Source organism: Macaca nemestrina, chromosome 14 (genome assembly GCF_043159975.1).
Source record: "Macaca nemestrina isolate mMacNem1 chromosome 14, mMacNem.hap1, whole genome shotgun sequence".
In the NCBI taxonomy this organism is placed as follows: Eukaryota; Metazoa; Chordata; class Mammalia; order Primates; family Cercopithecidae; genus Macaca; species Macaca nemestrina.
In genome coordinates this window covers 56651389-56677036 of record NC_092138.1, presented here as the reverse complement: position 1 = coordinate 56677036, position 25648 = coordinate 56651389, and the positions used below count along the sequence as shown (strand labels likewise).

Below are 25648 nucleotides of genomic sequence, written 5' to 3'. Positions count from 1 at the left end.
AACTAAATGAGAAATTATTATAATCATCCCAGTGCCACATTACAAAGTTTAAGAAAAAAAAATAGTTATTGTCTCATTTAACAAATAATACCAGATTTTTAAAAAGTCTTAAGAAGCATTGTAATCTCATACCAAAAATATTCATTGTACTTCAGTGGTCTGTCAAATTCAACGTGAATTCAATTTATGTAAACAGCATTTAAAGCATGTATTGAATGTTCAATAAATATTTGATTAGTAATATGTTAAATTTAGAACCACCACAAGTTTTATTCCTGAACCATTCAGGATCTGAGTATAGCTAATTAACTACCTGTGCATACCCAGCCTAGAAAATGGATCCCCCATCCCAAACAACCAACAAAACACATAAGGTTTTTAACTTTTATATCTGGCATTGAAATTCTTTTTTTTTTTTTTTTTTTTTTTGAGATGGAATCTTGCTCTGTCACCCAAGCTGGAATGCAGTGGCATGATCTCAGCACACTACAACCTCCACCTCCCGGGTTCAAGTGGGTCTCCTGCCTCAGCCTCCTGAGTAGCTGGGATTACAGGCACGCGTCACCACACCCGGCTAATTTTTGTATTTTTAGTAAAGACGAGGTTTCACTATGTTGGCCAGGCTGGTCTCGAACTTCGGACCTAGTGATCCTCCTGCCTCTACCTCCCAAAGTGCTGGGATTACAGGCATGAGCCACCACACCCAGCTGAAATACAATTCTTAATTAGAGAATTCTCCTGTGTTCTAAAGGTAAAAGTAACTAAATTACCATAGTTTTAGAACCCCAAATTTAGAAGAGTCATTTTATAAATCCTATGTCTTCATAGAATAGTCTTTATTCACGTAAATAAATTACAAATCATATAAATCATAAATTGTATGTTATTTTCATCCAAATGCTTATATTCAAAATAAGCTAGCTATCAACATATTTTATTGTTTTCTACCAAGTAATCTAAGAACACTGAACACAAATTTGTTTTTGTTTTATTTTAGATTCAGGGGTACATGTGCAGATTTGTTACATGGATATATTATATAACGGTAAGGTTTGGGCTTCTAGTGAACCCATCACCCAAATAATGAACACTGTACCTGCTAGGTAATTTTTCCACCCTTATTGCCCTCCTACCATCCCCCTTTTTGGAGTCCCCAGTGATATGTCCATGTTAAATACAAATTCTCATTTACCAATCAAAAATTAATATTATGTCTGGATTCATATCTATTCATTTTTATCCACTGGTGACAAAAACTATGTAAAGTTATCATTTGTCACACTGAGTATTAATCAACATTTGTGCATAAACTAAGCCAGAAATACTATAAACTAATATATATAAGGAAATGCAGATGGCACTCCCTAACTAATGTTGCATGTGACACCAGTTCAAACACAGTAGAGAGTCACTACACATCCACTTAGGGGCCGGGCGCGGTTTCTCATGCCTGTAATCCCAGCAATTTGGGAGGCCAAGGCGGGTGGATCATGAGGTCAGGAGACCGAGACCATCCTGGCTAACACGGTGAAACTCCATCTCTACTAAAAATACCAAAATTAGCCGGGTGTGGTGGCAGGCGCATGTAGTCCCAGCTACTTGGGAGGCTAAGGTAGGAGAATGGCATGAACCTGGGAGGCGGAGCTTGCAGTGAGCCAAGATCATGCCACTGCACTCCAGCCTGGGCGACAGACTGAGACTCTGTCTCAAAGAAAAAAAAAAGAAAAATCCACTTAGGAAAGCCAACTAATAGCAAGAAAATTTAAAAGAGCAACTAAGGGAGCTCAATGAATACATAATAGCGATATTTACAATTAGAGTAATATTCATCTCTATAGCACTTAAGGTTTTATCAAACTTTTTCTAGATATAAATGTTTTGCTTTGTAGGATATGACTTACACAGATCAATTTGCTTATATTTATAAATTTTCTTACCATATTGTAATCATTCATTACTTCTTCCATTTCAGTGTTGGTATTAAGTTTATCTACCAACTAAAAACAAAAATACAAACAAACAAACACCATTCTGTTAGTCTTTACACATGTTCTCTATAATTAATAATACAGGTATTCAGTCTTACAAATAATGAGTAGTAACTTAAGTATTAATACTTTTAAATATGTTCTAAGATAAATATTGAGCTAAGTAAGCATGTATTATGTACCTTGCCAATAAACAAACTACATTTTTAACATGGATAAATGAGCAGTAACAAACTACTCTTCCTGCAAATTATACCTTGTAGACCCCTTTGCCTGCTCTGAAAAGATGGCTGAGCTTATAAATAAGGGTCTGGAAAAGACAAAAGTTTTGGAAAGATCTATCACTCTCTCTTCCCCTGCCAATGCCCCCAAGGAGAGAGGAGTGTTAGCAGATTTACAAATTTACACTAGCAAAAATGTAAAAAGATATTCTTTATCATCTAATAATTTTTAAAAAATCAACAGGGCTTGCACAGATAGAACAGTAGTAAGCCTACTTCAAAAAATTAGGCAAGGATATCAGTTGCCAACATAGGGTATTTACCTAGTGTCAAACACTATTCCATATATATTAACTCACTTAATTTTTACAGTTACTCTGTGAAGTAGATATGATTGTACACATTTTACAGAAAAACAAAATTAGGAAGTGATACAGCCAGAATGTGAACAGAAGGTCTACTAAAAACAAACTATTTGGGTATAATGTATATCACATTTTTTACTTATAAGTGCTAATAAGACCTAGCATTTATTGAGTGCTAACTATATGTCAGATACCCAGCTAACTGCTCTGTATCAGATATTAGCTCATTAAATCTATAAATAGCATATTTTACACAGTAGTATTTCTATATGAATATGTCTAATTTGTTCCAGCATAACTAAAACTCCCTTTCATCTAATGTAATTTCATACCTTATAAAAACGATTTTTCTCGGCCCGGCATGGTGGCTCACGCCTGTAATCCCAGCACTTTGGGAGGCCAAGGGGGGCAGATCACGAGGTCAGGAGTTTGAGACCAGCCTGGCCAACACGGTGAAACCCCATCTCTACTAAAAATACAAAAATTAGCCAGGCGCCTGTAATCCCAGCTACTCAGGAGCGTGCCTGTAATCCCAGCTACTTGGGAGGCTGAGGCAGGAGAACCATTTGAACCCAGGAGGCGGAGGTTACAGTGAACTGAGATCACACCACTGCACTCCAGCCTGAGCAACAGACCGAGACTCCGTCTCAAAAAAAAAAAACAACAAAAGAAAAGCAACTATTTTTCTCATATTTAAAACAGAACATCATTTACTAAAGAAAATCCCACTGAATAATGGGCTCCACAAAATGTCTGTGATGAATTGTATAGTCCAGCAAATTTAAGAATTACAAGAGGGCTGGGTTCAATGGCTCATGCTTATAATCCCAGCACTTTGGGAAGCTGAAGCAGGAGGGTCACTTGAGCCCAGCAGTTCGAGATCATCCTGAGCAACATAGCAAGACCCCATCTCTCCAAAAAATATAAAAATTAGCCAGGCATGGTGGCATGCACCTGTAGTCCCAGCTACTTGGGAGGCTGATGCAGGAAGATCACTTGTGCCCAGGAGTTCGAGGCTGCAGTGAACTACAATCATGCTACTGCACTTCAGCCAGGGCAACAGAGCAAGACCCTATCTCTAAAAAAATTAAAAAATAAAAATAGTCCAGGTACAATGACTTAAGCCTGTAATCCCAACACTCTGGGAGACCAAGGCAGGCAGATAGATCACTTGAGCCCAGGAGTTTGAGACGAGTATGGGCAACATGGCCAAACCTCATCTCAATAAAAAATACAAAAAAATTAGCCTGGTGTGTTGGCATGTGCCTGCAGTCCCAGCTGTTTGGGAGGCTGAGGTGGGAGAATCAATTGAGCTCAGAGAGTCTAGGCTGCAGCGAGCCATGATTGAGCCACTGCATTCCAGCTCAGGCGACAAAGCAAGACTGTCTCAAAAAAAAAGCCCAAAAAACAAAACAAAACAAAAAACAAACGAAACCCATCACCACCACTAATAATAACAACAAAAACAAAAATAAAAAGTTATACTACAATCAGCAAAATTTTTTGATAAGCACAAGGTAACAATATCAAGTAGGTATATCATAACTTATCCTAACCATTATGATAGAATGTTTATTTCTTGTAACACTATTTCTTAATAAGTGAGATAAAAATTTGTCTTTTTCATTAAATGCAGACACCGCTGCTGCTAAAGCAACTAAAAAGTTAGAAAAAAGAAAATTCTGACACTAGAAATTTCCATGGGGCCAATATTACCCAAGGATTGAGCAGTTATCAATACTGCCAGAGGGACTGTTTCTTCTGAAAGTCCACAGGTAGAAGCACCTTTGGTAGAACTATATTTATGTTATATACTCTATTTTGACAGAATGTACACAATATTTCAAGTAAAACATAGAGATGGTGGCAATCTGTATGTTAAATAATTAAATTTTAAAATTTTCAAGATGACAACACTCAATAAAAGTTTAACTTTTCAGCTTTTTGAGGAATTGCCACACTGTTTTCACAGTGGTTGAACTAATTTACACTCTCACCAACAGTTTATAAGCATTCCCTTTTCTCTGCAACTTCATCAGCATGTGTTATTTTTGACTTTTTGGTCATAGCCATTCTGACTGGCATGAGACGGTATCTCATTACTCTTTTGATCTGCATTTCCCTAATGATCAGTGATGATGAGCTTCTTTTCATATGCTTGTTGGCTGTATGTTTATCTTCTTTCAAAAAGTATCTGTGCATGCCCTTTGCCTACTAATGTATTTTTAAAGCAGTAGTAAAAACTAATGAAAATATTAACAGTAAATTCTCTTAGAAAAGAAAAAATACCATGTTGTAGTCTGCTAGTGTCCTTGAAACTCTTTTATTTCAACAGCTAAAGTCTCAGCCCTGCAAGCATAAAATAAATATTCATAAATATATACATAAGAAAATGAACATTACAAACAGTATGGACAGCTACAAATTTAGTATTGTTTAAGTACAAAACACTGAATGAATACTACATACTTATTACTCACCTCTTTTCATACGACAAATATACTGAATTCTCTTGATTGTACATTTCTATTTCCTTCTGAAGTTTATTAACTTCTGTTGTAAGTTCACTTATTTTACTTCTATTAGAAAAGAAATAAAAAGGTCGGCAATACTTTCAATCCAGAAAACTCTAGGTAAGCAAAATTTAAACTTTTCAGTAATATGTAACAATAATGTAAATAGTTTTGTAAAATTCACTAAAAGAATACCAAAAGTTTAGGTGGCTTATTTCATTAAGAATGAGGTATATCCCAGCTGGGTGTGGTGGCTCACGCCTGTAATCCCAGCACTTTGGGAGGCCAAGGTAGGCGGATCACTTGAGGTCAGGAGTTCGAGACAAGCCTGGCCAACATGGTGAAACCCCATCTCTACTCAAAATACAAAATTTAGCTGAGTGTGGTGGCACATGCCTGTAGTCCCAGCCACTAGGGAGGCTGAGGCAGGAGAATAGCTTAAACCTGGGAGGTGGAGACTGCAGTGAGCCGAGATCGTGCCACTGCACTCCAGCCTGGAAGACAGAGCGAGACTCTGTCTCAAAAAAAAAAAACAAAAGAATGAGGTATATCCCATCCTATTCTACTCAACTGATGAGAAACTGACATAGATTCATTAAGAAAGATGAAATAGAACCAGAATGAAAGCCTGGTCAAACTAGTACATGCCATAGGCAGATGTAGGTGCTTAACTGTCATCATCACAGCTGCTGCTACACTCTAGAGCACAGTTTATCAACGGTAGCACTAATGACATTCTGGGTCGGTGATTAGTACTTTGTGTTGAGAGCAATCTTGTACACTGTACGATGTTTACCAGCATCCTGGATCTGAACATCAGTAGCACTTCCTCCAGCCTCATTCGTGACAATCAGAAACATGTATAGAAATTGCCAAATGTTCCCTGGGGGCAAAATCACCACCAGTTGAGAACCACTGCTCTACAGCCAATTACACAAATAGCTAGAACTATTCTTTGATGTGGAGGCACAAATCCTGGGGGAGAAAGGCAATGCAATCATTAGGAATAACTATATTTCCTTTCCTTCCTTTGATTAAAAAGTGGCTGAATATCAGAGATACTAAACAACTGATGGCCTTACTATCTTTCTTACTTCTCTTAGCTTTGAGAACAGATGGGGAAAAACCATACTTTTCTTTATTGCCTTCTAGGAGTTTGAGACTCAAAAGGATCCAGGTACTGAGAAATAAAAGAAAACAGGGCTTTCAGAGCATGATGGGAGGACGGATTAAACAAAAGAGAAATAAAAGAGAAAGAAGATACAAATAATATGCCAAGAAGAAAATAAGGTAAAACGGGAAGATGGAGATAGGACAGTAGAACAAGTAACTGGAAAAATAGTAAGATTAAGAAAAAGTCATTGATTTAGAGATGCATCCCCAGAGACATACCCAGAGACATATAACAAAAGTTTATGAGGCCGAGTGCGGCGGCTCACACCTGTAATCCCAGAACTTTGAAAGGTGTAGGTGGCCAGGCTCGGGTGTGGTGGCCGGCGCCTGTAGTCCCAGCTACTTGGGAGCCTGAGGCAGGAGAATGAGCCAAGATCGTGCCACTGCACTCCAGCCTGGGCGACAGAGCGAGACTCCATCTCAAGAAAAAAAAAAAAAAAAAAGCAAGGCATAGGCAGGTGGATTACCCGAGGTCAGGAGTTCAAGACTAGCCTGGCCAAAATGGTGAAACACCCATCTCTACTAAAAACACAAAAATTAGGCCAGGTGCAGTGCTCATGCCTGTAATCCCAGCACTCTGGGCAGCCGAGGTGGGCGGATCACCTGAGGCTGGGAGTTCGAGACCAGCCTGACCAACATGGAGAAACCCCATCTCTACTAAAAATACAAAATTAGCTGGGCATGGTGGCGCACACCTGTAATGCCAGCTACTCAGGAGGCTGAGGCAGGAGAATCACTTAAACCCCGGAGGCAGAGGTTGCGGTGACCAGAGATCATGCCATTGCACTCCAGCCTGGGCAACAAGAGCAAAACTCTGTCTCAAAAAAAAAAAAAATTAGCCAAGTGTGGTGGCAGGCACCTGTAATCCCAGCTACTCGCAGATTACAGGCACGAGGCTGAGGCAGGAGAATCACTTGAATCCAGGGGGCAGAAGTTGCAGTGAGGTGAGATCCCATCATTGCACTCCAGCCTGGTGACAAAAGCAAAACTCCATCTCAAAAAAAAAAAAAAAAAAGCTTACGAATTAATTAAAATTAGGCCATATTCGTAGCAACTGACCAAATATATACTTACATAAGACTCTGCACTGATTAACGTAACATAAATAAGTATACACATTTTTCCTTTCTTATAGTTGGTAACATTTTAATGATATGAGTAACACATTTCAGATTAATTACTGAAAAAAACATAAAAGATTATTTTTGGCCAGGCGCGGTGGCTCATGCCTATAATTTCAGCTCTTTGGGAGGCCGAGGCAGGTGGATCACCTGAGGTCAGGAGTTCAAGACCAGCCTGGCCAATATGGTGAAACCCCATCTCTACTAAAAAATACAAAAGTTAGCCGGGCATGGTGGTGCATGCCTGTAGTCTCAGCTACTCAGGAGGCTGAAGCAGGAGAATAGCTTAAACCTGGAAGGCAGAGGTTGCAGTGAGCGGAGATCACACCACTGCACTCCAGTCTGGGTGACAGAGTGAGACTCCGTCTCAAAAAAAAAAAGAAAAAGAAAAAGAAAAAAAAATTACTCTTGGATATCATCAGATGAAAAAAGTGAACTTTAAAAATGCTACAAGGGGTCAGGCACAGTGGCTCATGCCTGTAATCCCAGCACTTCAGAAGGACAAGATGGGTGGATCATTTGAGGTCAGGAGTCCGAGACCAGCCTGGCTGACATGGTGAAACACCACCTCTACTAAAAACACACACAAAAATTAGGTGGGTGTGGTCGCACACGCCTGTAACTGCAGCTACTCGGGAAGCTGAGGCAGGAGAATTGCTTAAACCCAGGAGACAGAGGTTGCAGTGAGCCAAGATCATGCCACTGCATTCCAGTCTGAGTCACAGAGCAAGACTCTGTCTCAAAAAAAAAAAAAAAAAAAAAAAAACTATGAGGCCAGGTGTGGTGGTAGTTCATGCCTATAATCCCAGCACTTAGGGAAGCCAAGGCAGGAGGATCACTTGAACCCAGGAGTTCAAGGTTGCAGTGAGCTGTGATCATGCCACTGCACTCCAGCCTGGGCAACAGAGTGGGGCTCTGTCTCTAAAATATAAACAAAACAAAATAAGTATGCTATGGTTTGAATGTTTGTGTCTCTCTGAAATTCATATCAAAATTTAATCTCTAATGCAATAGTATTAAGAGGTAGGGACTTTAGGAAGTTGAAATCAGGCCATGACAGCTCTGCCCTCATGGATGGGATCAGTGCCTTATAAAAGGGTTGAAGGAAACTAGCTAGGTATCTTTTGCCCTTCCACTCTTCTGCCATGAGGACACCTTGATGGCACCATCTTTGAGAAGCAGATGCCCACCAAACATTGAAGCTGCTGGTACCTTGCTCTTGGACTTCCACGTCTCCAACACGGTAAGAAATAAATTCCTGTTAGTTACCCAATCTCAGGTATTTTATTATAGCAGCACAAACAAACTGAGAGAAAATATAGCTCATGTATACATGCAAATTCATAAAATTATAAATCTCAGGCTAATTATACTATCACATTTATTTTACAGCCTAGCCAAATTAACCAGAAATTGCTAGAATACCAAATAATTATTAGAAATCAATAGACACCTAATAAATCCTAACAAGTCCATAGCTAAAACTTCATATTAAAGTTACATACTCTATTTTGACAGAAGGTACACAATATTTCGAGTAAAACATATGGATGAAAAGACATGTTTAACATACCTAAGAAGCCCAAGATAATAAGATTTGTCTAAAATTTGCCTCTGGGGACCTAAAAAAAATGTTTTAAGTGTTAGTGTTCAGTTTGAAATGCCACCAAAATAGCAAATCCAAAGCACAATCAGAATTACACTCCACAATTCTCAAGACAGTCTTCATGAATGCTCCAATGAATCAAGAAGAATCACTGAATCTGAAAAGAGAATTAGTATCTTAGAATCATGACATAAAGGCAGCTTCAATTAAAACTACGAAGATGGGACTAGAGGTGGGGCTGTTAAGACAGTAGACTCTACAGAACAGGCCAATGGAATGAAAATTGAGTCTAAGGGAATCTAGAACAGAGCTGTCCAAAGTAACTTTCTGCAGTGACAGAAATATTCTAAATTAAAACTGTCCAATAAAATGGACAGCGAGACTGCAGAGCACTTAAAATTTGGCTGGTGCTACTGGGGAACTAATTTAAATTTCTGACTACTGGCTGTCATACTGGACATTGCAGACATTCCTCAGTAGGAGAAAGTGACTATTATTTTTTATCATTTGTCTCAGAGACTTTTGTAATAATGGTCTTACATTTCAGTAGAACTAAGAAAGTATTCTTGGTTAAATGTCTCAAACCTGGTAAGAGATGAAGTACCCTGCAAAGTATGAGAGGTAAAACTAGGTGTATTAACTATAAGGTCTACGCTGAGAAGTAAAGGTAATATCTTATTACGCTGGGAAATGGGGCTCTAGAGGAGGTAAGAATGAAAGTCACAGTAGATAGTTGTGTGGAGTGGTAATGTTCCGAATTCTCTCATAAAAGGCTTTGAAGTATACTGGTAGAAACTAACAATCCTAAATTATATTGGTTCTGCTCTGAAGGATAAATTAATACAGAAATAAACATTTGATAAATTTACTGCAGAATTTTAATATGTTTCTACCCTTGATGTTTTAAAATAACATTAAACATATAAATATTTTTGTGCATCCACTTTCAAAAGGCTAATTAAATGACTATGTAATTTTGAAATATTTTTTCATGGTACTGATAATCATTAAGCAAACATTTCTAAATAATCAATTCATTTTTAATATTTAATGATTTAAATGTTATTAGAATGTAGATGAAAAAACTTAAGTCTCTTGAAAGGGATGATATACTATATTATAGAAAGTAGCATGTATGATATGTTATAATTAATTTTGTACTAGCAGCATATCTTCATTCCTGATAAATCATCTGTCAAAAATATAGAAAACAAACTCTGAAACAGCTCACCACAGGCTACTGACCACTGCCTATGATAAAAAGAAAAAAAAAATAAGGAGTTTACCATATTTTGGTTTATATATACGACAGTTCTAAATTTTAAACTATAATATATAATGTATTATTATGCTTCTCTAAAGACATATGCAGAAGCATGAGAGATTTAATATAAATCTATGTGTTAGCCTCATTTCCTTACATAAGTACTAGAACAGATAGTACTCATCAGAAAAAAAATTTCTTGATCCACTTCTCATAAATACACAAGTATTTTAAGTGTCATTTTAATACAGAAACTATCCAAACTATTTCAGAGTATTTTATAGTACTAAAAATCTAATTTTCAATCTTGAACTTTTCTCCAAGATTATTTCAAAGTTCTTCAAGTTGTACTACAGCTCCATGTCAGAAAAATGAAGACTGAAATAGCTCATATCTGTATATAGCTTTCTAATTCAAACTGTATTTTCATATTCATTCTGTTGTTTAACCCTCACAATAATTTTGTGATTCAAAGAATAACAATTATATGCCATAATTCTGACTACATGTCATAATTGCATGTAATAATTCTTACATGCTATAATCCCAATTTAATAAAATGGCACTGTAATACTTACTGTTCAAAATTACTCAACTTTTACAATTTTTTAATTGTTCACAATTATTTATTTCTTACAAAACACAGGCCCAAGTGTGATACTTATCTTAAAATAGGTACCTTTCATCCCAGTTTTCATTCCAGTCAAACCTTGTTGTGTTACAGGGCGATCGGCAACTTTGATTTGAGAAGACAGAACTCCACCAGTCCCTATGGGACCACCACGAGAACCTGGTCTTGCTGTCCCAGGTGGCATCTAAATGACAAACAAGATTTCATTTTTAGTAAACTGGAGAAAACACTGTACTCGTAAAACTGCAAAGACAATTTTTTTAAAAACCAAAATTCTACTTGATTTGTAAAAATTTCCTTATTTTTTAAATGTCTGAATTATTAAATACTGTTGTTCAATTTATTAACATATTTCTTTAACATTTAACATTCTGTGACTATTTAAAAATACATTTCATGAAAATTTTAAATTCTATATGTAGACATTATTTATAATACCTCAAAACTGGAAAGGAGATAAATGTCCACAGTAGAAAATGGTTAAATAAGTTGCAGTATATAAAAAGGGCAGTTTAAGTTGGGTGTGGTGGCTCACGCCTGTAATCCAAGCATTTTGGGAGGCCAAGGCAGGTGGATCACGTGAGGTCAGGAGTTCAAAACCAGCCTGGCCAACATGGCAAAACCCCATTGCTACTAAAAATACAAAAGTTATCCAGGTGTGGTGGCACACGTCTGTAATCTCAGCTACTTGAGAGGCTGAGCCATGAGAATCGCTTGAATCTGGGAGGTCAAGGCTGCAGTGAGCCGAGATCATGCCACTGCACTCTAGCTTGGGCAACAGAGTGAGACTCAGTCTCAAAATAAGTAAATAAAATAAAAATTAAAAGGCAGTTTACAAGATCGTATTTATAACTCCATTTTTGTTTGTTTAAGAGACAAGGGCTCACTATGTTACTCAGCCTGGTCTTGAACTACTGGCCTAAAAAGATCCTTCTGCCTCAGCTCTCCAAGTAGCTGGGATTACAGGTGTGAGTCACTGTGCCTAGTTCACAACTCTAGTTTTTTAAAACAAAAAAAATGCTGGAAGTTTGGGCATGGTGGCATGTACCAACAGCCTCAGCTACTTGGTAGTCTGAGATGAGAGGATTGTTTAAAACCCAGGAGTTCGACGCCAGCCTGAAGAACACAAAGAGACCGTCTTTTAAAAAAAAATAAAGAATAAAGACAAAAATAAAAAATTTTTAAAACTATATGAAAAAATAGTAATGATGATGATCTATAATTATATTACAGTTGATTTTTATTTTCTCCTTTATATAATTTGGCATTTTCAGCCTTATTACAATGAGTATATATTACCTTTAAAAATCAGGAAAAAATAAGAAAACTTTAATCTTGTAAAAACAAATGGATATAAATGCATCCTAAGATGACCATGTAAGTACTAAAGGGCTTACATTATTAAACAAGCATTCATATTATTACTCAACGTGATTCTCTACTTCAGGTATGAAAAATCCAACATAACATTATATGACCTCAGGAAAGGCCAAAAGACTTCCTTTATGTCAGTTCATATAATACATACAAGCATGAGAAGATATAAAAGATGTGAGATATGGCAAGGTTTCCCTTCAAACAGCCTGCTGAGCTACTTATTCTCTAATTCCAAGTACCTCCTGCCTTTCTTCTCTTTTGTCCTTCTTTCTGATTTTCCTACATGCCCAGGCATGCCACAGCCCCAGCTCACATTCCTTTCCTTATTTGAGAAACGATTGGCTCTCTAGTCCTCTGTAGATGACCCCTTCCTCCTCTCCCCTCTCTCCCATCACACACCCACCTTATCTAAGAAAGTTTAAATGTTTAGCCAATCGGGTCTAGTTTAGATTGTGCAGTCCGATCCCACCCAATGGGGAATGGACACGGGGGCAGGAGTACCATTAGTAATAAAAGCTTCTACTCTCCTTTCTTTAGTGTGCTCTCGTGACAACCAGCCCCACGAGAAGCACCCTACTGCGCAGAAGTAAATTTGCTTTGCTGAGAAATCCTTTGTTTGAGTGCTCGTCTTTCTTTACAACTTCAAATTTTATTTCTAACAATTCTGGGGGCTTGTCTGGGATTCCCATTCTCCTTCAAGAAGGCGTCTTCAGTCACCCCACCCAGGAGAAGACGTGTCCTACCATCCCGTTGCAGTGGCCTCAGGGACAGGAGATTGAGATCCACCCATTCTGATGAACAAATCCAAGCGCTCAGCAACGGGGAAAGGAGAGGCTTACAACAGCGTGGCGACCAAGTAACTCCGTGCACAGACCAACGTGAAAAACGGTGCAAGAGCAGCAAAGTATTTCCTTGGTGGTCAGGGTATCTTGGAGGTTAAAAGTGTGTGTAGATGATGTTAACACTACTGCTGTGTGGATTGAGTGGGTCCTATCTGCAGTTCCGTGGTCGCCTCATATGGCTTAGGGCGGATCCTGCCATTTCCCAAGAGGAAAGCGGCCAGAGTAGACAAAGCGAAAGAAGGGTGCAAGGAGCCTCCAACAGGTGGGGCTAAAGGATAGGCAAGAAATTTCTAATACTAGGGATTGAGCCTTAACAATGCCTCTGGAAATTGACAGGCAAGAAAATCTCTAATATGAGGGACTGAGCCTCAGAGCCTCAGTGAGCTTCTGAAAGGAGGGAGGGCGAGAAATCACTAGTAGGAGAGGTTGAGCACCCCCAACAGAAGCTCCGGGGAAAGGCCTATTTGAGTTAGACACCATCCCAAACCTCTGAGATGGGAAATGTTTCAAGTAAGAAAGGAAAAATAAAGAGCCAAGTGAGTGATGAATTTCCTCCTGATAGTCCCTTGGGACTTATGTTAAACTATTGGAAAGGTAATGAAAGAACTAAACATAAAAGAAAGCAGCAAATGATAAAATATTGTTGTTTTATTTGGACTCGAGGGCCCATCCTCAAACCCTCAGTTTTCAAGCCAAAATTTGGTTCCAGTGAAGAGTGGATTTGTCAGCTCTTAATCGACCATGTTAATGACAAAAGCCCTGTCTCCCAAAAGGAAACAGACTATGCTCTTTGTTGGAGGCAAGAACCTGTTCTCCTCTACCCTTTAAAAACCAGAAGTAATAAGCCAGAAACCAACTCCTCTAACAGGGAAAGAGTCCCTGTTCCTAAACAACCCACACCCACCAACACATGGGATCCTCTGGATCATCTTCCTCCGCTCAGTGCCCCTGACCCTCCCCCTCAGGCAGCTGCTGCCGCCTCAGGTCCCATTCCAGATCCTTCCCCTGCTCATGTTATTCCTCCTCCTTATAACCCTAACTCTTAGGAATTATCATCCCATGAGCCTGTCCCCTTCCAGCCTATTAAGCACCCCTCCCTGAAAGGACTTCGACGTGAGAGAGAACAGTGTAAATTTCTAAATTTAATTTCCCATTTCCCTCCACACCTAAGGAGTCAGCCCCAACTCTCTTCCCCTTAAAAGAGGTGCCACAAGGAGGGGGAGCCATTGGATTTGTAAATATTCCCTTGACCAGTTCAGAGGTGCGAAGTTTGAAAAAAGAGCTTCAGTTGCTGTTGGATGACCTTTATGGGGTGGCTGATCAAGTTGATCAATTCTTAGGACCTCAGTTATATACCTGGGTTAAGTTAATGTCCATCCGAGGCATCCTCTTTTTGGAGGAGAAAAGCAGCATAACTGTAGGGCTGCTAAGGCAATTTGGAAATGTGAACACTCTCCTGGTCAAAATGTCCCTACTGCGGACCAAAAATTTCCCACCCAAGACCTCAGGTGGGACAATAATAATGCAGCTCAACAGGAAAACATGCAAGATCTAGGGAAATGAAAATAAAAGGAATTGGGGAATCAATACTCCGAACTCAAAACCTCTCTAAAGCATTTGATATACAACAACAAAAAAAAGATGAGGGGCCTATAAAATCCTTAGACAGGCTAAAGGAGCAAACGAAACAGTATACAGGCCTAAATTTGGAAGACCCCCTTGGGCAGGGAATGTTTAAGCTCCATTTTGTCACCAAGAATTGACCAGATATTTCAAAAAAGTTACAAAAATTAGAAAATTGGGAAGACTGACCGCTAAGTAAACTTCTTAGGAAAGCTCAAAAAGTGTATGTAAGGAGAGACAAAGAAAAGCAAAAACAAAGAGCAAAACTTACGCTATCCACCTTTCAACTGGTGGCTCCAAACCCATACACTTCTAAACAAGGCTTCCAGGGGGCCAAGAACTATAAAACGTCCAAACTCCCGTGCAAAGGAACCAAGCCTCCAATTAGAGGACGTGGGCCTTCATTTCCTAGGCCCTCTAAAGAGTGTGGGGGAGCAAAGTCAAAGAATCCCAGAATTGAAAGGGAGGAAGGACAAGATACATGTTACAAATGTGGAAGAACAGGCCACTTCAAGAGAAAATGTCCTAAATTAAAAAGGGAAAAAGAAGTCCTTCCACCTTGAAAGTCTTGAAAGAAGACTTTCAAGGAAGAGTAGGGGAGTCAGGGGCTCTGTCTCTTTTACTTTGAGTCCCACCAGGAGCTCTTGATAAATTTAGAGGTGGGACCTAAATGTGAACTTATCACCTTTCTAATCGATTCCGGAGTGTCTCACTCCTCTGTTTGTCTCACTCCATCTAATCTTGCTGGCTTTTCAGAAGAACTTTAAGTCTCTGGGGTAAAAGGAGAAGGATTTAAGGCCAAAATCTTAGAAAATACAAAAGCCAAATATCAAGATTGATTAACTCATATTCAATTTTTGTTGATCCCTGTGGTGGTAACTAATCTATTAGAAAAAGACTTAATGCTAAAATTAGGCATAGGCCTTCAAGTTGGCCCTAAGGGATTCCTCACCTCATTAAATCTACTCACCACCATGGATGAAAAATATATTCATCCTGATATCTGGTCAAGAGAAGGGAATCGAGAAAAACTTTGAGTTCCCCCAATACACATCAAACTAAAAACTCCTGGGGAAATAGTAGGAGAAAGCAATACCCCACTCCCTTCGAAGGCAGGATAGGGTTAAAGCCTGTAATTGAGAGTCTCATTAAAGATGGACTCCTTAAACCCTGTACGTCTCCCTATAATACCCCAATCCTGCCTGTCAAGAAATCAGACAGGTCAAAATGATTGGTACAAGACCTCAGAGCTATTAACTAGATAGTCCAGACCACTCAACCCATTGTCCCCAACCCTTACACCGTTCTCAGTCAAATTCCTTATGATCATCAGTGAGTAATAGATTTGAAGGATGCCTTCTGGGCATGCCCCTTGGCTGAGGATAGCCGAGACATATTTGCTTCTGAGTGAGAAGATCCCCATTCAGGGCAAAAACAACAATATCGATGGACGGTCTTACTCCAAGGGTTTACAGACTCCCCTAACCTCTTTGGTCAAATTCTAGAACGAGTATTGGAAAAGTTGTTGTCCCAAAGCAAATATGCCTGCTTCAGTATGTGGATGATAGTCTCATATCTGGTGAAGATATAAAAAAAAGTGGGTGACTTCTCCACACATATTCTTAACCACCAACAGTTTGAGGGATTACGGGTCTCAAAAGTGAAGCTTCAATATACAGTTAAATATTTAAGCCAACTAATAAGTGCAGGTAAGCAAAAATAGGGCCGAAATGGGTTGAGTGAATTGTGTCCTTACCCCTGCCTCAAACTAAGCAAGAACTAAAAAATTTTTTAGGATTAATTGGATATTGCCGTTTATGGATTGACTCATACTCACTAAAAAGTAAACTTTTATATGAAAAACTTACCCAGTGGAAGCCTGACTGTCTCTTGTGGACTTCTGCTAAAATCCATCAGACTAAAGAGCTGAAAGAGATGCTCATCATTGCCCCTGTTCTAGCCCTGCCTTCCCTAGAAAAGCCATTTCACCTTTTTGTTAACGTGAATAATGGGTTAGCTTTAGGAGTGCTTACCCAAGAGCACAGAGGCAACCGGCAGCCCATGGCCTTCCTGTCAAAAGTTTTAGACCCAGTTACCTGTGGATGGCCTCAATGCATCCAGTCAAATGCAGCTAGAGCAGTATAGGTTGAAGAAAGTAAAAAGTTAACCTTTGGAGGAAAATTGACAGTAAGCACGCCCCACCAAGTTAGAACTATCTTAAACCAAAAAACAGAGAGGCATATTGTTAGAATGTCTAAAGTCAATGTGAAGGAAAGAATTTTAAAATTAGTAAAAGTATCTAGTCACCTATAAAGACAATCCTATCAGAATAAAAGCAGACCTTTCAGTGGAAATTTAAAAAATAAAAAATAAAAAAGAGAATCGGATGTCATTTTCGAAGTGCTAAGAAAAAAAACAAAAACAAAAACAAAAAGTCAGCCACAAATTTTATATCCTGACAGAATAAGATTCATAAATGAAGGAGAAATAAAGTATCTGCAAGACAAGCAAACACTGAGGGAATGTGTCACCACTAGGCCAGTCCTACAGTAAATGCTCAAAGGGGTCTTCAACATAAAAATTAAAGATGGATATACAGTATCACAAAAACACATAAAAATATTAAACTCACAGTTCTTATAAAACAATCACAAAGGAGGAGGACAAAATAATCAAATGCCAACATGAAAGAATTTCATCAAAACATAAAGATACAAAGACAGAGAAAAAGAAACAAATAAATAATTTATACAACTTAAAAACAACTAACAAAATAACAGGAAGAAAGCTTCATATATCATTATTAACTGTGAATGTAATGTAAATGAACTGAATTATTCAATTAAAAGATACATATTAGCAGAAGATTTTAAAATAGCAACAACAACATAATCCAACTATATCCTGCCTATGAGAAACATATCTAGTCCTAAAAGACACACATAGGCTAAAAATAAGAGTGGGAAAAGGTATTTCACACTATCAAAAGCAAGCAGGAGTAGCTATACATACATAAGATTAAAAAGACTTCAAATCTAAACAAGAAGATCATTATATAATGATAAAGGAATCAATTCAGCAAGAGATACAACAATCCTAAATATATATGTATCTTCTCTGACCATAATGGAATAAAACTACAAATTGATAACAAGAGGAATTTTGAAAACTATACCAACAAATAGAAATATGTTCCTGAATGACCAAAGAGATTAAAAAGGAAATTTGTTTAAACTCTTGAAACAAATTACAATGGAAATACAACATATCCAAAACTTACGTGATATGGTAAAAGCTGTACTAAGAGGAAAGTTTATACCTTTAAATGCCTACATTAAAAAAGTAGAAAAACTTAAAATAAACCACCTAATAATGCATATTAAAAAATCAGATAAGCATGAGCAAACCAAACATAAAATTCATATCAGAAACTAATAAAGATCACAGTAGAAATAAATGAAACTGAAACAAAAAAATATAAAAGATCAATGAAACACAAAGTCAGTGTTTTGAAAAGATAAACAAAATCAACAAACTCTTAGCCAGGCTAACTAATGAAAAAAAGAGGGAAGACTCAAATAAATATAATCAGAAATGAAAAAAAAAAAAAGACATTACAACTGATAACACAGAAACTCAAAGAATTATTAGAGGCCACTATGAGCAACTATATGCAATAAGTTGGAAAATCTGGAAGAAATGAACAAATGACTAAACACATACAACCAACAGAGACTGAACCATAAAGAAATCCAAAACCTGAACAGACCAATAACAAATAATGAGATCCAAGCCATAATAAAAAGTCTCCCAGCTGGGTGTGGTGGCTCACGCCTGTAATCCCAGCACTTTGGGAGTCCAAGGTGGGTGGATCACGAGGTCAGGAGTTCAAGACCAGCCTGACCAACATGGTGAAACCCTGTCTCTACTAAAAATACAAAAATTAGCTGGGTGTGGTGGCGCACGCCTGTAATCCCAGCTACTCAGGAGGCTGAGGCAGGAGAATAGCTTGAACCCAGGAGGCGGAGGTTGCAGTGAGCAGAGATCACATCACTGTGCTCCAGCTTGGGCGACAGTGAGATTCTGTCTCAAAAAAATTTTTAAAAAGTCTCCCAGCAAAGAAAAGCTCAGGACCTGATGGCTTCACTGCTGAGTTCCACCAAACATTTAAAAAAGGACTAATACCAATCCTACTGAAACTATTCTGAAAAATAGAAGATGAGAAAATACTTTCAAACTCATTCTACAGGACCAGTATTACCCTGATTTAAAAAAAAAAACCAGACAAGACATATGAAGAAAAAAGAAAACTAGAGGCCAATATCCCTGATGAACATTGATGCAAAAATCCTCAACAAAGTACCAGCAAACTGAATTAAACAACACATTAAAAAGATCATTTGTCATGACCAACTGGTATGTAAAGATAGTTTACATCTATCTTTGTAAAGATAGGTATGTAAAGATAGTTCAATATATGCAAATCAATCAATGTGATATATCATATCCTCGGACTGAAGGACAAAAACCTTCCATTGATATTGTAAAAGTATTTGATGACATTTAACATCTCCTGATGATAAAAATCCTCAAAAAACCAGGTATACAAGGAACATATCTAAATACAATAAAAGCTATATATGACAGATCCAGATCCACAGTTAATATCCTATGGAATGAGGAAAAACTGAAAGCCTTTCCTCTAAGATCTAGAACACAACAAGGATGCCCACTTTCACCACTGTTATTCAACATAGTACTGGAATTCTTGGCTAGAGCAATCAGACAATAAAAAGAAATAAAGGGCATCCAAACTGGAAAAGAAGAAGTCAAATTAACTCTGTGTGCAGATGATGTGATCTTATATTTGGAAAAATCTGAAGACTCCACCAAAAAAACTATTCGAACTGATAAATAGTAAATTCAGTAAAATTCAGAAAAATTGCAGGATACAAAAATCAACAGCATTTCTATATACTAACAGTGAACAATATGAAAAAATATCAAGAAAGTAGTCCCATTTACAATAGCTACAAATAAAATAAAACACATAGGAATTAACCCAAGAAGTGAAAGATCTCTACAATGAAAACTATAAAACACTGATGCAAGGAACTGAAAAGAACACCAAAAAATAGAAAGATATTCCATGTTCATGGAATGGAAGAATCAATATTGTCAAAATATCCAGAATATCCAAATTAATCTACAAATTCAATGCAATCCTTGTAAAAATATCAATGACATTCTTCTCAAAAATAGAAAGGAAAAAAAAAAGGCCAGGCACGGTGGCTCATGCCTGATATCCCAGCACTTTGGGAGGCCAAGGCGGGCAGATCACGAGGTCAGGAGATCGAGACCATCCTGGCTAACATGGTGAAACCCCGTCTCTACTAAAAATAAAAAAAAAAATTAGCCAGGCGTGATGGTGGGCGCCTATAGTCCCAGTTACTCCAGAGGCTGAGGCAGGAGAATGGCTTGAACCCAGAAGGCGGAGCTTGCAGTGAGCCGAGACTGCACCACTGCACTTGAGCCTCGATGACAGAGCAAGACTCTGTCTCAGAAACAAACAAACAAACAAAAAAAGCCTAAAATTTATATAGAATCATAGAAGATCTAGGACAGCCAAACCCATTCTGAATTAAAAAAAAAAAAAAAAAAAAAAAAAAAAAGCATACTGGCATAAAAACAGAATAGAAACTCAGAAATAAATCCATATACCTACCGGAACACATTTTTGACAAAGATGCAAGGAACATACACTGAGGAAATGCCAATTTCTTCAATAAATGGTACGGGAGAACTGGATCTCCACAGGCAAAAGAATGAAACTAGAACCATATCTCTCACCATATATAAGAATCAAATCAAAATGGATTAAAGACTTAAATTAAAACCTCAAACTATGAAACTACTAAAAGAAAACATGGGGGAAATTATCCAGAACATTGGTCCAAGAAAAGGTTTTTTTGAGTAATATCACACAAGCAAAGGAAACCAAAGCAAAAATAAACAAATAGAATCACATCAAGTTAAAAAACACCTGCACAGCAAAGGAAACAATCAACAAAGTGAAGGGACAACCAAAGGAATAGGAGAAAATATATGAAAACTATCCATCTGACAAGAAATTAATAAACAGAATATATAAGGAACTCAACTCACTAGCAAAAAAATCTAATAATACAATTAAAAAATGGACAAAACGTCTGAATAGACAACTTCTCAAAAGAAGATACACAAACGTCAAACAGGTATATGAAAAGGTGCTCAACATCACTGATCATCAGAGAAATACAAATCAAAACTACAATGAGATATCATCTCACCCCAGTTAAAATGACTTTTTTCCAAAAGAAAGGCAATAGCAAATGCTGACAAATATATAGAGAAAAGGGACCCTTTGTACAGTGTTGGTAGGAATGTAAGTTAGTATAACCACTATGGAGAACAGTATGGAAGTTCTTCAAAAAGTAAACATAGATCTATCATATGATCCAGCAATCCCACTGCAAAAGGAAAGAAATCACTATTTCAAAAAGATACCTGCATTCCTATGTTTATCACACAACTTTTCCACAACAGCAAATATATGAAAAAAAACCTAAGTGTCCATCAACGGAGATGGAGGGCTACGTAAAGAAAATGTGGTCACACACACACACACACACACACACACACACACACACATATATATATATACACACATACTATGAAACACTACTCGGCCATAATAAAGAATGAAATCATGTCTTTTGCAACAATATGGATGGAGCCAGAGGCCATGATCCTAAGTGAAACAACCCAGAAAGAGAAAGTCAAATACCGCATGTTGTCACTTACAAGTGGGAGTTAAACAATGGGTACATATGGACATACAGAGTGAGACAATAGACTCTGAAGATTACAAAAGATGGGTGGGAGGAAGGTGAAGGTTGCAAAATTACCTACTTGGTACAGTGTTCACTATTCAGGTGATGGGTACACTAAAAGCCCACACTTCACCATTACACAATATATGCATGTAAGACATCTGCATAAATATATACAAATTTTAAAAATTTTACAAATAAATAGATAAAGTGCCTGGCAAATAGTAGGTGGCCAATAAATGTCAGATTCTTTTTATAAATATTTAATTATCAATTTTTACTGGAATAAAAGAAAAAGATACCCTTACTATCCTATGTATGAAGATTTTAGAAAAATTATGTCGGTCTAAGTTGACGACGATGTCCTAATATTATTACCTGAAACTCTAGAAAAAAATCTGAAAACTTTAGGAAAATCTGACTTTAACAAAATCATTCCCTCCAAAAATGCTGCTTTTCTTGAGTTAACCACAGGACCCATCATTATCTGTAGTTTGCAGTTAGCCTACTGTAGGAGCTTGACTACTGGCCCTCTGCAAGTTCTCAGTTAGTTGAAATTACCTGTGTGAACATCAGATAAATTTGTGGACATTTCTGTCTATTCATTTATTTTCATTTCATTTCTATGTATGTATAAATGTATGTTTCTATGTTAAATTGATACAACACTGCTTTTAAACTTTCGTTAAAGTATATTATTTTCTGAAATATCTTGAAAGTAGTTTGTAATGACTATCTAATAGCCTATTATAGGGATATACATATCATTATTTGTTTAAGATTCACCTGTTGTAAGGTCTTTTAGGTTGTTTCCCAATTTTTTTTAAAATTATTTATTCAGATTTTATTTCTCTTGCATTCTCAAAGAAGCCAAGAAAATTCAGGTATGCGTATCTGTTTGATTTTACAGAATAGACTGAGGTATAAGGCAAGAATTAACTATCTTTTAATGTCTTGAGTTCTTTATCTCATGTGTGTTATTGCTAATTCGTTCACAATTTTAAGCAAATACTTTTCCCACTGCTGTATTTAAGTCACAATTCACAAAATGGAATGGATTTCTCAATCTGAATAAAAAACAAGACTTTTACTCCTAAACTATATAAACACACTATGTGTGACTACTGCAATTCACAAACTTGGATGCTGAAGTTCATTCAACCATCTGTTAAAAGGAACATTTGAACAATTCCAATAGGAAACAAAGATAAATCTCCAAGTCATCCAATACAACAGAAACCCAAAACTGAGAATGCTGACTGCTCTCTTCAAAGAGTGAAGAATGGGCCTCATGTCACACAAGGCAGTGGAAGCTAATGGATGGGGCCCTGGAAGGTGCATTGGCCCAGACCCCCTCCCACTGGCCCTGGCGCAACGCGTGCTCGGACTCACTCTTCCCCGTCTCTCAAAGCCCATTCATGCAGGGGTGAGTAGGAAAAGTGAGGTCCTCCACTGATCTCTAGCATATGGCACAGGACTTTCACATAGCTGGTTTCAACGAGGGCCCTTGGACCCCACAGGAACTCGTAGCATGCAGGATCACTGCCGGGCACCTGCCAGTACTCCAGGTAGTTTTCTTGCACAAAATCTTGGGTGAGCAGCTTCCTGGGATCCGCGAAGATACTGTGCTCCCTCTCCTCAAACACCTCCAACACACTCAGCTCCTCCCAGATTTTCTCCTCAGGGGCGCAGTCGCCCTCTTTTGTGATGGCCAGGAGGATTATCAGGAGGCCTGTCTTGGGCATGATCTGATTGTCACCCAGCAGGCCATCGTAGGAGAGGCCCAGGCAGGTGACAAAGATGTAAAAGTGGCCAATTGGGTCCACTTCCATCAGCTTGATGCCAAAGACCAGCTGCAAGGAATCAGGGGCTTTGCTGAAGATCACAGGAAAGAAGTACTGGCAATTTCTCATGACACTCTCCAGCATTTCTGCCTTTGTGACTGGCTCCCTGGCTCGATACTTAAGGAGCAGAAAATGAACCAACTCAGCCACTTTTCTACTGAGTGCTGCTTGGAAGCTGGACTCCAGGTCAGAAAAGGCGCTTGGCCCCTCCTCTTCTTGGTTGCTGGAGTCCTCATCAGATTGGCTCCAGAGAGTGTAGCTGATGGTAGTGGGAAGGGTGGAGGCTCCTGAGGACTCTGGGGAGGACCCAGTGACTCAGCAGCAGGCACCTCCCCTCCGGGTGACTTCCACTACAGTAGAAGAGGAGGAGGGAGTCTCCTGCTCCTCAGTAGCAGAAGCCTGCGCACCCACCAGGCCCAGGGCCTCTCCTCCGGCTTCAAGGCGTTCTTCAGGCTTGTAGTGTTGACTCCTCTGCTCAAGAGGCATGCTGACTCTGGTCAGGGCAGCAGGCGGGAGTGTGGGCAGGAGCTGGGCAATGGAAACCCACAGGCAGATCTTCTCCTTCCGTGCTCCTCCGGGGGCCTCTGGTCCTCCTTGTCAGCCTGTCCCCTCAGAACCTTGCCTCCTCACCAAGCCTAGGCCTGCTTCCCTCCACCAACATCAGGCCGTTGCCTGTTTCCCAGTTTTTACATTATAATGATAATGAAAATGTAATAATTATCTTTACAGGATATCCTGCTTAGAATATCAACTCATAAACTTCATCTAACTTTTCCTCATATGCTGTGTTTCTCTTATTGATTCACTATTTATGACACACTCTCCTATGTTAAATTCTTTAACATTCACTAGAGTTTATTTCCAGGTACTGTGGCAATCAGAATATTGTTTCACTCATTGTCTATAATATATTTTACGTTAGAGTATTGTACTTTTTCTTATTTTTGTATTATTCTAGATGAGTTTTATAATAGTTTTATAGTATTACCCCAGCCTCAAAAGAAATGTCATGAAATTTTGATTGGACATAAGGCTTGTAGTCTTAATACAGAAAGAGCACTTAAAAATTAGCAGAGTTGGTTGGGCACGGTGGCTCACGCCTGTAATCCTAGCACTTTGGGAGGCCAAGGTGGAAGGATCACAAGATTAGAAGATCGAGACCATCCTGACTAACACGGTGAAACCCCGTCTCTACTAAAAATACAAAAAATTATCCAGGCGTGGTGGCAGGTGCCCATAGTCCCAGCTACTTGGGAGGCTGAGGCAGGAGGATGGCGTGAACCCAGGAGGTAGAACTTAAAGTGAGCCGAGATCATGCCACTGCACTCCAGCCTGGGTGACAGAGCAAGACTCTTGTCTCAAAAAAGAAGTAAAGTTTACTTTTTGAGATTCTGATCCTATATATGGTATATATATTATAAATGTTTTTACCAGGTGTCATTTCTCTTTTAATTTTTATGGTGTTTTATTTTTTGTAAATTCAGATATATAATAAAAATGCTTTCCTTTTCAGTACTTGTTATTTCTGTCATTTTTAGAAAAGCCTAGTCCATATCAAGTGTATACAAAATACTTGCCAGCATTTTCCTCTACTACATTTATGGTTTCATTTTTGAAATACCAAGTTTCTAAACTATGTAGAATTCTGACAAAAGGTATAAAAGAGGATTAAAAATACTTTCAAACAAATGGTTTAATAATTATTGGAATGTTCTATTGAATACTCCATGTTTTGCCAACTAATCTGAAACACCACATTAATCATTAACTAAATTCTTATATGCTTGATTCTATTTCTGGTCTATTCATTTCATTTTATTCTGGCCCCAATACACTATTCAACTAAAATTATTGCAGCTTTAAATTGAGTATCTGCAGGAGCAGGTATCTTCTTCCCAGAGTGTCTTTCAAACATTCTTCCACATTTACATTTCCAGATGCTTTCCAAAAAAACAACCCAAACATGTTTAATAATATGCTTATGAAATAAAGAAACAACAAAGTAGAATCTCTTATTACAGAGGGGATTTCCAACTTCTACCACAATATATGCACAAGCATTCAACAGATTTTTTGGGGTGGAAAGAATCAAAAACTCACAAACTGGGGTGCAGTGGCATGATCTTAGTTCACTGAAGCCCCAGTCTCCTGGACTCAAGTGGTCCTCCCACCTTGGCCTCCCAAAGTAAATAGATTTGTTTCAAACTT

At 38.2% G+C, this 25648-nt stretch overlaps 1 protein-coding gene and 1 pseudogene across 1 annotated transcript in view; both read right to left on the bottom strand.

Annotated features, from left to right (window-relative positions):
• LOC105493860 (intraflagellar transport 74) overlaps positions 1–25648 on the bottom strand; it is a 128960-nt gene that overhangs the window by 89325 nt on the left and 13987 nt on the right. Inside the window, 6 exon segments of the mRNA XM_011761813.3 lie at positions 1938–1997; positions 4864–4883; positions 4886–4923; positions 5055–5153; positions 8955–9003; positions 10931–11066. Coding sequence (XP_011760115.2) covers positions 1938–1997; positions 4864–4883; positions 4886–4923; positions 5055–5153; positions 8955–9003; positions 10931–11066 — 402 coding nt within the window.
• Positions 20387–25643, bottom strand: LOC105493859 (melanoma-associated antigen 3-like; annotated as a pseudogene).